This window comes from Erythrolamprus reginae, chromosome Z (genome assembly GCF_031021105.1).
Source record: "Erythrolamprus reginae isolate rEryReg1 chromosome Z, rEryReg1.hap1, whole genome shotgun sequence".
Lineage (NCBI taxonomy): Eukaryota > Metazoa > Chordata > Lepidosauria > Squamata > Dipsadidae > Erythrolamprus > Erythrolamprus reginae.
In genome coordinates this window covers 59748805-59763612 of record NC_091963.1, presented here as the reverse complement: position 1 = coordinate 59763612, position 14808 = coordinate 59748805, and the positions used below count along the sequence as shown (strand labels likewise).

Below are 14808 nucleotides of genomic sequence, written 5' to 3'. Positions count from 1 at the left end.
AGAATGTGCATTGGTTTCCCATATTTTTAAAATTTCCTTTTGGATATAACTTGCAATATACAAATTTCACTCAAGCAACAGATAAGTTATAATGTAATGGTAGTTTTCTGTAATTAAGCAATAATTATGAACAAAAATCTTGTAACCTTAGAATTGCTTTTATCTTGTTATAATTGTTAAAAATAAATCTTACAAGAAATATGAATGTAGGTGATCACTTGTTAAAATACAGTACAGACATTATTGCCATCTAAAATTTGTTTGCATAGATACAGAAAATATAGGACCAGGATAGAAATCAGCTAATATGTTGCTATGTATTTGGCCATGTGCATTTATTCTCATATCACCTTCTTTCCATTTAGAAACTAAATGGAATTAGAATAAACATTGATTTGGTTGAGAAAAAGTTTCTTTGTTTTCATGTAGCAAGAATAGAATTGAGAACATGTCACAAAAATGTATTTGTCTTACATCAACATCAAAACTGTTAAAATTAATAAAATTTCACATTAAAAAGTGGTGTTCAAATTTGCTTTAATACAAAAATCTCATACTACAATGTTTTTCCACTTCAACCCCCCTCTTTGTTCCAGATACTGCATTGCTTCTTCGTTTTCAGTAAGTTAGCACTGGTTTTTTCTTTAATCTGAAAAATGTTCTATTTAAAGTTCATCTTTTGTTGTGCTTAATTTGGTGGCATGTTCTTCAACAAATTTGCTCAAATTCTCCAAATCTCTTTCTCCACTTTCAAATTTAATTGGATTCTTCTTACTGTTGCTGGGAGCAAAATAGATGGTGGGGAAACCTTCCACTTTGTAAATGTCATTTGCGACATCATTAGCAGTTGCATCCATTTTAGCAATTATTAAATTTTTCTGATTTTTGTATTTTTTACCCAATTCTATATAGATAGGGTCTAATTTCTTGCAATGCCCACACCAGGGAGCATAGAACTCTATAAGAACATCTGAATTTGGATCCATTACTATGGATTCAAAAGTTTTACCAACTACAATCTTCACTGGACCTTTGTTATTTTTTGGCATTGGCTGGGATTTCACAATGGGCTTTAATTTACCTACAAAGGAAATAGAAAAGCATTGTTATACCAACACCACATCCACATGCTATTTCCCACCTGGAAAATTACAGTTCCCAATTTAGCTGTTCCTTGCTAGTATTTTTACTATTTATTTTCTTTAAATCAAACACAAAACACTTTTTCCTGATCATTAGACCATACAGGTGTTCCTCAGCTCATGAATAGTGTTGGGTGAACCGAACTTGCATAGTTTGGGTCCATGCAGAACTTTGCGGTGTTCGGCATACCGAACCAAAACCCGGACTTTTTAAAAAGTTCGTGTTCAGGTTCAGCGTTCGTTTGAACACCATGGTGGGTGGGAGGTGGAGGTGGCTGAGGAACTCTGGGAGTTGAAGTCCACAAAGTCTTAAAGTGGCCAAGGTTGGCTGGCTGAGGAATTCTGGGAGTTGAAGTCCACAAGTCTTAAAACACAGAACCTGCCCGCTCCCCTTTCCAAAGAGCGCCGGGGTGAGCTAAGGCTGCCCTGGGCAATGGGCGCAACAGGGGGGGAGAGCCGCGCCGCCTCCAAGCCCAAAATACCTGCCCCGGTGCAAGCAGCAGCTCCCTCGCCTTGGATGCCCTCCGCTTGGGCTTTGTTTCCTGTGCGCCCCCCCCCCCCCCCCGGCAAGAAGGGCTGCCCAGGGTTGATGGGATTTCCCTGCCTCGGGAATGGCACTGCAAGCAAAAGGAGGTGGGGAATCCCATTTGCTTGCCGGCCACGCTGGGATTCCCGGGGTGGGGCTTTGATGTCATGGAGACTCCTTCCTGGCCGGGTCCGAAAGGGGGGAGTTGAGGAGGAAATAAAGCCACGGGCGGATGGGGACAACAGCCAGGCTGAGGTCGCCTGGAGTGGGCAACGGCGGTGGTGGCGTGGCCGTCTTGTGCACTGAAGGGACGACCGGCTGGCCAGAGCCCTCCCCGCCTCACCCTCCTGGCCATTGCCCGCTTGAAGTTGCCGGCTGGGATCCTGAAGGGCTGGGGGGGAGGCGGGGAGATCTGTGTTGACGTAGGCCCCGCCCTCTCATCTTCTGCCAAAACAGCTCGCGGCCGCTTGTCTCCTTTTATTTTTTACGGAAAAGGCTCAGCCACCACGGTCATTGGCCACTATGGTGGTGTGTTGCTTGAGATGCTCCAGCGCTGACTCCATCTTCTGCTTTTTCACGGGGGAAACTGACATGATCGTGTGCACAGTCTGCGGAGAGGGGCGGCATATAAATCCAATAAATCTAATCTAATCAATAAATCTAAAGGAGGAGGTGTGGCTGTGGCGTCCGAGCCTTTTCCATAAGAAATAAAAGAAGACAGGCAGCCGCTGGCTGCTTTAGCGGAAGACAGGAGGGCGGGGCCAGAAGTGTTGGGGTTGGGTGAACTTACCCAAACTTCGCCGCCAAGTTCAGTTGAACCTGCCGAACCCGAACTTCGATGGGTTTGCCCAACACTACTCATGACCAATCACTTAGCAATAATTCAAAGTTAGGATACAATCCCTCATTCTCCTTACGATCCATCTTAAAAATTATGACTCGTGCAGTGTCCCCCTGTCCCTGTTTCTCTCCCCCACTTATCCTGCCCTGCTGGTTCCTGCAGGTATTCAACCTACTTTGCCACCCACCGATTCCACACAGTCATCTCCACTCACTGCCATCAATTGCTCACTTACTTTTACTGTAGATCTTCTGGAAATGCAAGAGATTGCATTAGGTAAAAATAGCAAACTGGTCATTTCCTAGGCTAGATAGCCTGTCTGGGAAATAAGCTGCATTTTTGAAGCAGCCTACAAACATTATCTAGCAACAAAGCCTAGGTTGCAAAGCAACAGAGAAGCTTGCTGTTCTTCCACAATGCCTTTCTTTCTAGCCCAGGTGCTCTAGAAGCTTTGAATATAATATAGCTGGGAAAAGCTTTTTTGCACCTTCATTTCCCCTCTTGCAGCTTCTGGCCTTCTTTTTCAGGGTTTCCAGGGAGAAATCATTTTGAAATTCCTTGATATTTCCCTGACATTCCCTGTAACTTGTGATCTAGTTAAGGTACAGTGGCAGATGATGTCCTTGCCACAGTTGTGGTCATTTTTGCTTAACTCTGTCAGGCAGTGCGATCCGTTTTTTTATATATATAATTTTTCTCTGACTTTTAAACATTTTAATAGTTTGTTTTCCCCCTGATTTATTCCATTTTTTCACAAATTCTCTGATAATTCCCTGATATTTCCCGAACTGCCAATTTCCCTGATAATTCCCTGATTTCCAATAAATAAATAAATACTTTATTATCATTGGATGGCAATATGGCAACATTAACATTGTATACACAGTATACCCATGCAACAAAATTTGTATGACACCAAAGACCAATCTCAACATACATAATAATCTGAAAGAACATGCTCAACCCGCCACAATTTCCCACCCGAACTATCCAACATCCACATAACAGACCAAGTAGTATTGTCCAGCAGTTCACTGACGGTGACCATTAGTACATTGCTAAATGCAATTATAGCTCTAGGATAAAAACTGTTCAGAAAATGTATGGATCGAGTTTTAATTGTTCTGTATCTTCTGCAAGAAGGCAGCAGTCCAAAAAGATTTTAGCTTTGCCATGCAGAAGTTGCAGAGAAAAAAAAGATGGGAAATCTTTGCCCCATCTTTGTTTCCTCTGTAGCTTCTAGTATGCAGGTACCCAGCTGTATAACTAAATCCAAGACCATTTACCTTTTTTGAATGACAAAATAAATTCTCTAAGTATATCAGAATCAAATTCTTCTGGTTCCATGGCATATTTTTTACCAGCTTCATCAAATATGGCAACATTAACATCTTCTCCACTGTCAACCAACCCCAAATCTTTTATTTCTGAAGAGTAGTCTTCTTCATCAGCAATTGCAAAAGTGTATTCTGGAAAGTCCTTAGCCACATCTAAAACTTTATTTCGCCAATACTGGGTAGCTGGAAGTATCAAAAGACCATTTATAGATTAGTAGATAATATTATACTAAATATTTTAAGAAAATTACTTGAGTTATACCTACCAACACGATAGTCAAAACTGAAGTCTACCATATAATAAACAACTATTAAGGGCCTCTTAGCATATCTCTTAACATCATTAGCACTCTTGCGATGACCAACAAGAGGTAGGGAATGTTTCACCACATGGTTTTTCATTTCTGCAACATCAGTAGATTCCTGTTTACAGCAACAAAAACTCTTATTTTGTTACTTCGTAATGAAGCTTATTACAAGAAATTTCATTATGTAGAACATTCATACACAAATCCTAATAGAAATATTTTATATTTTATAAATATTTTTATATTGTATTAGATTATTGAAAGTTATTCATTCACAAAAGCTGAATGAAAAGAAATGTTAACTAAAAAATATTCAACAAAGCTTTAGCCCCAAGGATCTCTCTCTTCTTTTAATCCATAGAAATCTCTCCTTGACCTTGGATTGCCATAAAATACTAAGCTTTTAAAAACATCTATCATTATCTATAAATCTTTTTAAAAATCTATTTTTGGTAGAAAAACATTAGTTGGAAAGAGGCCTTTCAACCTTTTCTGAGAATACATTAAGGAGTTTAATTAAAATTCATGCCAAAATTGAGGTTTTAAAGTCATAATATATTTTATGATTTGCAGAATATTAAATACAGTAATACCTCATGATACGAACTTAATTGGTGCAAGGAGGAGGTTCGTAAGTCGAAAGGTTCGTAAGACGAAACATTGTTTCCCATAGGAAACAATGTAAAGTCAATAAATCCGTGCAACCAAAAACCCCCCCCGCAAAAAAACGGCGTTCCGCGACTGCTGGGAAGCCGCGCGGCTGTTTTAAAAGGTGACAGCCGGCCTGGGGGGCTTCCCAGCACCCCCCCGAACCCCGAATCTGGAAGTTCGGCAAAAGTTCTGGGTTCGGGGGGGTGCTGGGAAGCCCCCCAGGCCGGCTGTGACCTTTTAAAACAGCCGTGCGGCTTCCCAGCTGTCTCCCGAAGCCGAACGCGGAAGTTCAGCTTTGGCGTTCGGCTTCGGGAGACAGCTGGGAAGCCATGCGGCTGTTTTAAAAGGTGACAGCCGGCCTGGGGGGCTTCCCAGCACCCCCCCAAACCCCGAACTTTTGCCGAACTTCCGGGTTCGGGGTTCGGGGGGGGGTGCTGGGAAGCCCCCCAGGCCGGCTGTGACCTTTTAAAACAGCCGCGCGGCTTCCCAGCTGTCTCCCGAAGCCGAACGCGGAAGTTCGGCTTGGGGGGCTTCCCAGCAACCTCCCGAACCGAACGCGGGGTTCAGAAATTTTTTGCCTCTTCTTACGAACGTTTTTCGAGTTACGAACCGGCGTTCGGGAGGCTTCTGGGAAGCCCCGCCGCCCGGCTGTCACCTTTTAAAACAGCCACGCGGCTTCCCAGCAGTCTCCGAACGCCAGTTCGTAACTCGAAAAAAGTTCGTAAGAAGAGGCAAAAATTTTCTGTACCCCGGGTTCGTATCACGAGTTGTTCGTAAGACGAGGGGTTCGTATCTTGAGGTACCACTGTATTCTGGATTTCATGATTTGTGAACATTTGGGTATGTTTATATGTATGCATGCACCCCAGTTTATAACTTCATTTAAGCTTATGATTGATTGATTGATTGATATATATATATATATATATATATATATATATATAGGATGGTCCCATTTCGGCCTTGTTCTGGCCTCATCAGCTAGCCATACCCTTCCTTATTGGGATTCGATCTGGCAGCTCTGCCTTGTAAGGCAGAGAATTAGCAGTTGAGCGACCAGATCTGATCCCTCCAGCTCTGTACCAGGGAGGGGCTATATGTTTTTTTATGTCGGATCACCCTGGTATATTGAAGGAACGTCACAGCTCCTTTTTGCCTCTAGGCAAAAACATTTGCTAAAAACATTTGGTACATACAGAATATAGTTGTCGGCTATGAATAAATTAAGTGCCTTGAAATGGTCCTGGGTTGCGCCTAGAGGCAAAAAGGAGCTGTGACGTTCCTTCAATACACCAGGGTGATCCGACATAAAAAAACAAAACAAAAACATATAGCCCCTCCCTGGTACAGAGCTGGAGGGATCAGGTCTGATGGCTCAACTGCTAATTCTCGGCCTTACAAGGCAGAGACTGCCAGATCGAATCCCAGTAAGGAAGGGTGTGGCTAGCTGATGAGGCCAGAACAAGGCCGAAATGGGACCATCCTAGTCTCCCTTAATTTTAAAATTCCAGCTAAAAACATTTGATACATACAGAATATAGTTGTCGGCTATGAATAAATTAACTGCCTTGAAATGGTCCTGGGTTGGGCCTAGAGGCAAAAAGGAGCTGTGACGTTCCTTGAATATACCAGGGTGATCCGACATAAAAAACAAAACAAAAAAACATATACCCCCTCCCTGATGAGGCCAGAACAAGGCCGAAATGAGACCATCCTAGTCTCCCTTAATTTTAAAATTCCAGCTAAAAACATTTGATACATATATATATATATATACACACACACACACATATATATATATACACACATATATATATATATATACCTACATATATACATATATACATACATACATACATATATATGCCGCCCCCCTCGATTATAGGTATAGAATTCTACTAGATGTTTGCATCCAGTTTCACAAGTTCAAACACAAGAAAGGCCAATATGAAACAGCAAACATGCATTATTTGCTGGCTGGATCAGCTGAAAGAAGTACTTTTGTAGCTCTAAAAAGTAATCTGGGATGCAAGAAATCAGAGGATACAAAACCGCCCCCCCAAAACTGAAAGGAATAAGCCAGATCAGGTTCGAATATGGACTTATCATAACTACTCACTTTTATATCCAAAATATGTACTGAGGCCTCATATTTCGATTGAAATTTTTCAGGCTGCATGATCACCAATTTTCCAGGATCTACTTTCAGTAACTTTGATATTTCACTGCTAAAAGTATGGTAGAATTTGTAATCTTCTCTCAAACTGTTAGCTGAAAATGAAAACCTAAAGCATTAGGAAAAAATTCTACAGAAAAATTAAGAGATTCTGAGTTTGAAAAATCTGAATACTTCTCACATTATTGCTTTTTCCCATGTTTATTAAAAGACTGACAATACACAGAAATACTACAATAACACTTTTTCTACATTTATCTTTCTGCTCTGCATTAAGTTTATCATTGCAGGTCTGAAGTTCCACATTATGACATCATCAAAGCTTTAATTAGGATAATTAAAATAATTAAAATATTAATAAACAATATGTAATTTAAATTTAAAATAATTAAAATAATTGAGAACCAGTTTGACCTGCTTTTTAAGGTACCAAGCTAGAAACCAGAAGACTTCAAATTCTACTCGCACTTTAGGCATGAAAACCAGCTGGGTGGCCTTGAGCCAGTCATCTTCTATCCCACTTCACAGGATTACTTTTGTGGGCAAATAGGAGGAGGAAGTGGTATAATATGTGTTTGCTATCTTGAGTTGCTTATAACAAAGAGGGATATTGTTGGAATATTTATGACTGGGAAAGCCAGTGGTAACACGGTCAACAAATAAATCGGCATGGTAGCTCAATCAGCCAATAAGAGTTAAATGCCGACTGAGCATGTGCAAGGAACTAAGCATGGAGCAGGGTGTGGTCTCCAGTCCCCGTAAAAGTTTGCACTCCAATCTCTGCTAAAGTTAAGCTCCAGTTTATGTCTGTGTTAAGTCTCCATTAAGTATGATCTATATAAGCTATCAGCTCTCAACTTACTGTAATGAAGAAAATATGGTACTGTAAATATTTTTGATATGATTATAAAAAAGTTATTTGACTTAGCTAAAAGCATTTGATTGTGAAAGCTTCTGATTTATTTTTACAACAGAGAATATAATCTCTGACAAATATGCAGGTAGTCATCGACTTAGTGACCATAATGGAGCTAAGTGAGGCATTTGTTGAGTCTTCCTCCATTTTACAACATTTCTTGCCACAGTTGTTAACCGAATCACTGCAGTTATTATTATTATTATTATTATTATTATTATTATTATTATTATTATTATTATTATTTATTAGATATGTATGCCGCCCCTCTCCGTAGACTCGGGGCGGCTCACAACAATAACAAGAACAATGTAAGAACAAATCTAATAATTTTAAAACACTAAAAACCCCATTATTAAAAGCAAACAAACACACAAACTTACCATGTATAAACTGTATAGGCCCGGGGTCCGGGGTAGATGTGTCAGTTCCCCCATGCCTGATGGCAGAGATGGGTCTTAAGAACTTTACGAAAGGGTGGGGGCAGTTCTAATCTCCGGGGGAGCTGGTTCCAGAGAGTCGGGGCCGCCACAGAGAAGGCTCTTCTCCTGGGTCCCGCCAAACAACATTGTTTAGTCGATGGGAGCCGGAGAAGGCCAACTCTGTGGGACCTAACCGGTCGCTGGGATTCGTGCGGCAGAAGGCGGAGGTATTCTGGTCCGATGCCATGAAGGGCTTTATAGGTCATAACCAACACTTTGAATTGTGCCCGGAAATTGATCGGCAACCAATGCAGACTGTGGAGTGTTGGTGTAACATGGGCATATCTTGGGAAGCCCATGATTGCTCTCGCAGCTGCATTCTGCACGATCTGAAGTTTCCGAACACTTTTCAAAGGTAGCCCCATGTAGAGAGCATTACATAAGTCTAACCTCGAGGTGATGAGGGCATGAGTGACTGTGAGCAGTCCAGATAGGGCCGCAACTGGTGCACCAGGCGAACCTGGGCAAACGCCCCCCCTCGCCACAGCTGAAAGATGTTTCTCTAATGTGAGCTGTGGATCGAGGAGGACGCCCAAGTTGCAGACCCTCTCTGAGGGGGTCAATAATTCCCCCCTCAGGGTTATGGACGGACAGATGGAATTGTCCCTGGGAGGCAGGACCCACAGCCACTCCATCTTATCTGGGTTGAGTTTGAGTCTTTTGACACCCATCCAGACCCCAACAGCCTCCAGGCACCGGCACATCACTTCCACTGCTTCGTTGACTGGACATGGGATGGAGATGTACAGCTGGGTATCATCCGCATACTGATGATACCTCACCCCATGCACATCTTGCTGCCTTGAGCGCCACTTTGTAAGTCTTAATATGAGCTCTTACAAGTGTTCGATCGGATTCGGACTTACTCTTCCTCCATCGCTTCTCTAGACGTCTCTTCCGGCGTTTCAACTCCCGGAGCTCCTTGTTGAACCATGGAGCTCTACAGGGTCTAGTGCCATAGAGAGGTCGCAGTGGCGCAATTCGGTCAAGAGCCTCCGCTGCAGCCTTGTTCCAGGCCTCAGCCAGAGACTCTGCCGAGCTGTGGACAAGTGTATCTGGAATAGCCAAAGGACGCCCGAAATGCCTGAAAACACCGAGGCACTTGGGGCGGTGGCCAGTGGGAGTAGCTGCTGTCTTGGGGGGGGGGGGGCGCCCAGCAGAAGCTTTAAGAACGTGGAGCTACGAAGGGGCGATGGAGATAGAGATGTTATCGAATGGGACTGAAGACTACTGGAGATTGCCCAGGGCACCTGATGGAAATTGGAGCCCCCAGAGAGGAAGAGCTTGGGACATTCTCAATCGAGGCAAAGAGACAGAATTTTTACAGTACTGGTCACCGATCTTGACCAGTCCTAAAAAAAAACCCGAAAAACAAACTGTATTTAGACCATGAGACCCAGATATTGATATCCGAGGCTTTCAGAACTTTTACAACTTTGAGAACTAATCAGCCAAACCAACTTGGAGTCTGGCGTCCTCTTGCTGCTGCCTTTTGCCCTTTATTTTTGCTACTTCCCCTTTTTAAGAACTATTAGCAAATTACTTCTATACTATTCCTGTCTATGTGTTATATGTTTTTATATTTACTGTTTCTTAATTAACTGATTTTAAGGGATGAATTATCGATGCTATTAGTGTTTTTGTTTTTAAGTAATCTATTTTTTAAAATTAATTATTAGGATTTTTAGCAATGGATTTTTATGGGAATGAAATTAATGGGGGTGGGTGGGAGGGGGATAGTGAATGGAATGGGTTTGGTGGGTGGGATTACAGTATGTATGAATTGAATGGTTATGATTTAAATTATACCCTTGGCACACCTGATGCTGGAGAGGCAGGAGGGGAGGGGGCACCTATCTCTGGGGTGGCGGAGGGTCAAAATATTCTGGTCTTGCTGGGGAGAGGCAGATATGGTGGGAGCCTTGGAGCTAGCCGTTCCAGGGGAAGGAGAGATCGCTGCTTAGTAGCAATCTCTTCTTCTGGCTCCTTGACCTCAACCCAAGATACTGGTGACGAGTGTAATTCTGGCCCTGGGCTCAAGTTGCTGCTGCTCAATGCCAGGTTGGTGGTAAATAAAGCTCTCCTCATCCGGGATTTGATCCTGGATGAGGAGGCCGACCTGGCTTGTGTGACTGAAACCTGGCTGGGCCTGGAGGGAGGAGTTCCTCTCTTGGAAATCTGTCCAGCTGGGTTTCGGGTATGGCACCAACCTCGACCCCAGGGAAGGGGAGGAGGAGTGGCTATTATAGCCAGGGAGAGTCTTTGCCTGCGTAGGCTCATTGCTCCAGAGGTTGCGGGTGAAGTTGGTGAAGTTGGACTTAGGGGTTCAGGTGGGCTTGTTACTCATGTACCTGCCTCCCAGTTGCGTGTCAACAGCCCTGCCTGTGCTGCTCGAGGAAGTGGCCGGGTTGGCAGTGGAGTTCCCCGGACTTATTGTCCTGGGGGACTTCAATCTGCCATCACTCGGCGGTTCCTCTGGACTGGCACAGGAGTTCATGGCCACCATGACAGCCATGGACCTGACTCAAGTAGTTCAGGGCCCGACTCACGAGGGTGGGCACACGCCCAATATGATATTCCTCTCTGAGCAATTGAGTAATGGTCTGAGACTAAGGGGCTTAGAAGTGTTGCCTTTGTCATGGTCAGATCATTTCCTACTGCGGCTTAACTTCCTGGCTCCAATCCTTCCCCGCAGGGAGGCGGAACTGATTAAGTTGTTCCGCCCCAGACGCCTGATGGATCCAGAAGGTATTCAGAGGGCGCTTGGGGTTATTCCAGATACACTCGTTCACAGTTCGGCAGTCTCTTGCTGAGGCCTAGAACAAGGCTGCAGTAGGGGCTCTTGACCGGATTGCGCCGTTGCGACCTCTCCGCGGCACTAGACCCCGTAGAGCTCCATGGTACAACGAGGAGCTCCGGGAGTTGAAGCGCCAGAAGAGACGTCTAGAGAAGCGATGGAGGAAGAGTAAGTCTGAATCCGATCGAACATTTGTAAGAGCTCATATTAAGACTTACAAAGTGGCGCTCAAGGCGGCAAGATGCATGTATCATGCCGCTTTGATTGCATCAGCAGAATCCCGCCCGGCCGCTCTGTTTAGGGTAACCCGCTCCCTTCGTAATCAGGGGGAAGTTGAGGAGCCCTTGCAGAGCAGTGCTGAGGATTTTAACACGTTTTTCGCTGATAAAATTGCTCGGATCCGGGCGGACCTCGACTCCAATTGTAAAACAGAGTCGACTGACAACGAGTCAGTCGAGGTGACTGGGGCTAAACGTCTTTGTCCATCTGTTTGGGCGGAGTTTGACTTGGTGTCACCTGACGAAGTGGACAAGGCCATTGGAGCTGTGAGTTCCGCCACCTGTTTACTGGATCCGTGGTCCCTCTTGGCTGGTTTCGGCCAGTCGGGAGGTGACACGGAGCTGGGTCCAGGAGATTGTCAACACCTCCTTGGGGAGGGGGTCCTTTCCGGCCCTTTATAAGGAGGCACTTGTGCACCCCCTCCTCAAGAGGCCTTCCCTGGACCCAGCTGTGCTTAATAACTACCGTCCAGTCTCCAACCTTCCCTTTATGGGGAAGGTTGTTGAGAAGGTGGTGGCTCTTTAAATCCAGCGGTCCTTGGAAGAAGCCGATTATCTAGGTCCTCAACAGTCTGGATTCAGGCCCAGCTACAGCACAGAAACTGCTTTGGTCGCGTTGATGGATGGTCTCTGGCGGGCCCGGGACAGGGGCTTGTCCTCTGTCCTGGTGCTCCTTGACCTCTCAGCGGCTTTCGATACCATCGACCATGGTATCCTTCTGCACCGGCTGGAGGGGTTGGGAGTGGGAGGCACTGTTCTCCAGTGGTTCTCCTTCTACCTCTCCAGTCGGTCGCAGTCGGTGTTAGTGGGGGGTCAGAGGTCGACCTCGAGGTCTCTCCCTTGTGGTGTGCTTCAGGGGTCGGTCCTCTCCCCCCTGCTATTTAATATCTACATGAAACCGCTGGGCGAGATCATCCAACGACATGGGGTGAGGTATCATCAATACGCCGATGATACCCAGTTATACATCTCCACCCCATGTCCAGTCAACGAAGCAGTGGAAGTGATGTGCCGGTGCCTGGAGGCTGTTGGGGCCTGGATGGGTGTCAACAAACTCAAACTCAATCCAGACAAGACGGAGTGGCTGTGGGTCTTGCCTCCCAAGGACAATTCTATCTGTCCATCCATTACCCGGGGGGGGGGATTATTGACCCCCTCAGAGAGGGTCCGCAACTTGGGCGTCCTCCTCGACCCACAGCTCACAATAGAGAAACATCTTTCAGCTGTGGCGAGGGGGGCGTTTGCCCAGGTTCGCCTGGTGCGCCAGTTGCGGCCCTATTTGGACCGGGAGTCATTGCTCACAGTCACTCATGCCCTCATCACCTCGAGGCTCGACTACTGTAACGTTCTCTACATGGGGCTACCTTTGAAAAGTGTTTGGAAACTTCAGATCCTGCAGAATGCAGCTGCGAGAGCAATTATGGGCTTCTCTAAGTATGTCCATATCACTCCAACACTCCGCAGTCTGCATTGGTTGCCGATCGGTTTCCGGTCACAATTCAAAGTGTTGGTTATGACCTATAAAGCCCTTCATGGCACCAGACCAGAATATCTCTGGGACCGCCTTCTGCCGCATGAATCCCAGCGACTGGTTCGGTCCCACAGAGTTGGCCTTCTCCAGGTCCCGTCGACTAAACAATGTTGTCTGGCGGGACCCAGGGGAAGAGCCTTCTCTGTGGTGGCTCCGACCCTCTGGAACCCGCTCCCCCCTGAGATTAGGATTGTCCTCACCCTCCTTGCCTTTCGCAAACTCGTTAAAACCCACCTCTGCCGTCAGGCATGGGGGAACTGAAACATCTCCCCCTTGCCCATGTTGTTTTGGTGTTAGATTGATTGTGTGCTTTTTTAATGAATTTTTTAGCTTAAATTGTAATTGGATTGGTGGGTATTGGATTTGTTATTATGTATTGTTTTTACCTTGTTGTGAGCCACCCCGAGTTTGCGGTATGGGCGGCATATAAATCCAATAAATCAAATCAAATCAAATCAATAACTTCTGGATCCATCAGGCACCTGGGGCAGAACAGCTCAATCGGTTCCACCTCCCTGCGGGGAAGGATTGGAGCCAGGAAGTCAAACCGCAGTAGAAAATGGTCCGACCATGACAAAGGCAACACTTCTAAGCCCCTTAGTCTCAGACCATTACTCAGTTGCTCAGAGAGGAATACCATGTCAGGTGCATGCCCCCCCTCGTGAGTCGGACCCTGTACTAGTTGGGTCAGGTCCATGGTGGCCATGAACTCCTGTGCCAGTCCAGAGGTTTCGCCGAGCGATGGCTGGTTAAAGTGCCCCAAAACAATAAGTCTGGGGTACGCCACCGCCAACCCGGCTACCTCCTTGAGTAGCACAGGCAGGGCTTGTGACACGCAGCTGGGAGGCAGGTACATGAGAAACAAGCCCACCTGAACCCCTAAGTCCAACTTCACCAGGAGGGACTTGCAACCCCGCAATCTCTGGAGCAACGACTCTACGCAGGCAAAGGCTCACCCTGGCTATAATAGCCACTCCCCCCCCTTCCCTGGGGTTGAGGCTGATGCCACATCTGAAACCCGGCTGGGCAAATTTCAGAGAGAGGAACTCCTCCCTCCGGACCCAGCCAGGTTTCAGTTACACATGCCAGGTCGGCCTCCTCATACAGGATCAAGTCCCGGATGAGGAGAGCTTTATTTACCACCGACCTGGCATTGAGTAGCAGCAGCTTGAGCCCAGGGCCAGAATTACACTCGTCACCAGTATTCTGGGTTGAGCTCACAGAGCCGGAACAAGGGATCATTATTAAACAGGGATTCCTCCTTCCCCTGGAATGGCTAGCTCCGTGGTTCCCGCCATATCTGCCTCTCCCCAGCAACACCGGAATATCCTGACCCTCTGTCATCCCAGAGATAGGTGCTTTTCCCCCTCCTGCCTCTCCAGCGCCAGGTAGGTCAGATATATTATTTACGTCATTCCCATTCATCTCACCCACATTGTAACCCCACTCATCCCACCCATCCCAGTCATTCATTCTATACATCCTACACCGACCCCAACTATCCATCATTTTACAAAAACACCCAATAATTTAGTTAAAATATAATTAATTAATAATTAATAATTCAAAGTACTAAAATTAAAACACCAATAAAGCTGAATAAAAATAGAAAATATAGAGTATACAAAATATAGGTAATAGTGCAATAATTCATTTCATTAAAAGTTCATTATCCTCAACAACTACATCTATTTTATTTACAGCTCCCTTTTCATAAGCTTCCAGAAAGTGATTTATCCTCATTGGTCACGGATAGATATTATCCACACCAGTTACATCTCTGGCCTCTTTATCTGGTTTAAATGCCTGTCCAAAAAAGTTCT

General features: G+C 45.3%; 1 protein-coding gene across 1 annotated transcript in view; it reads right to left on the bottom strand.

Annotated features, from left to right (window-relative positions):
* Positions 1–520: 520 nt before the first annotated feature.
* PDIA4 (protein disulfide isomerase family A member 4) overlaps positions 521–14808 on the bottom strand; it is a 50148-nt gene continuing 35860 nt past the window's right edge. Inside the window, exons 7-10 of the mRNA XM_070728026.1 lie at positions 6925–7076; positions 4113–4269; positions 3796–4029; positions 521–1081 (exon numbers count right to left, since the gene is read on the bottom strand). Of these exons, the coding sequence (XP_070584127.1) occupies positions 666–1081; positions 3796–4029; positions 4113–4269; positions 6925–7076 (959 nt within the window). The 3' untranslated portion in view covers positions 521–665. The remainder of the gene's footprint in view (positions 1082–3795; positions 4030–4112; positions 4270–6924; positions 7077–14808) is intronic.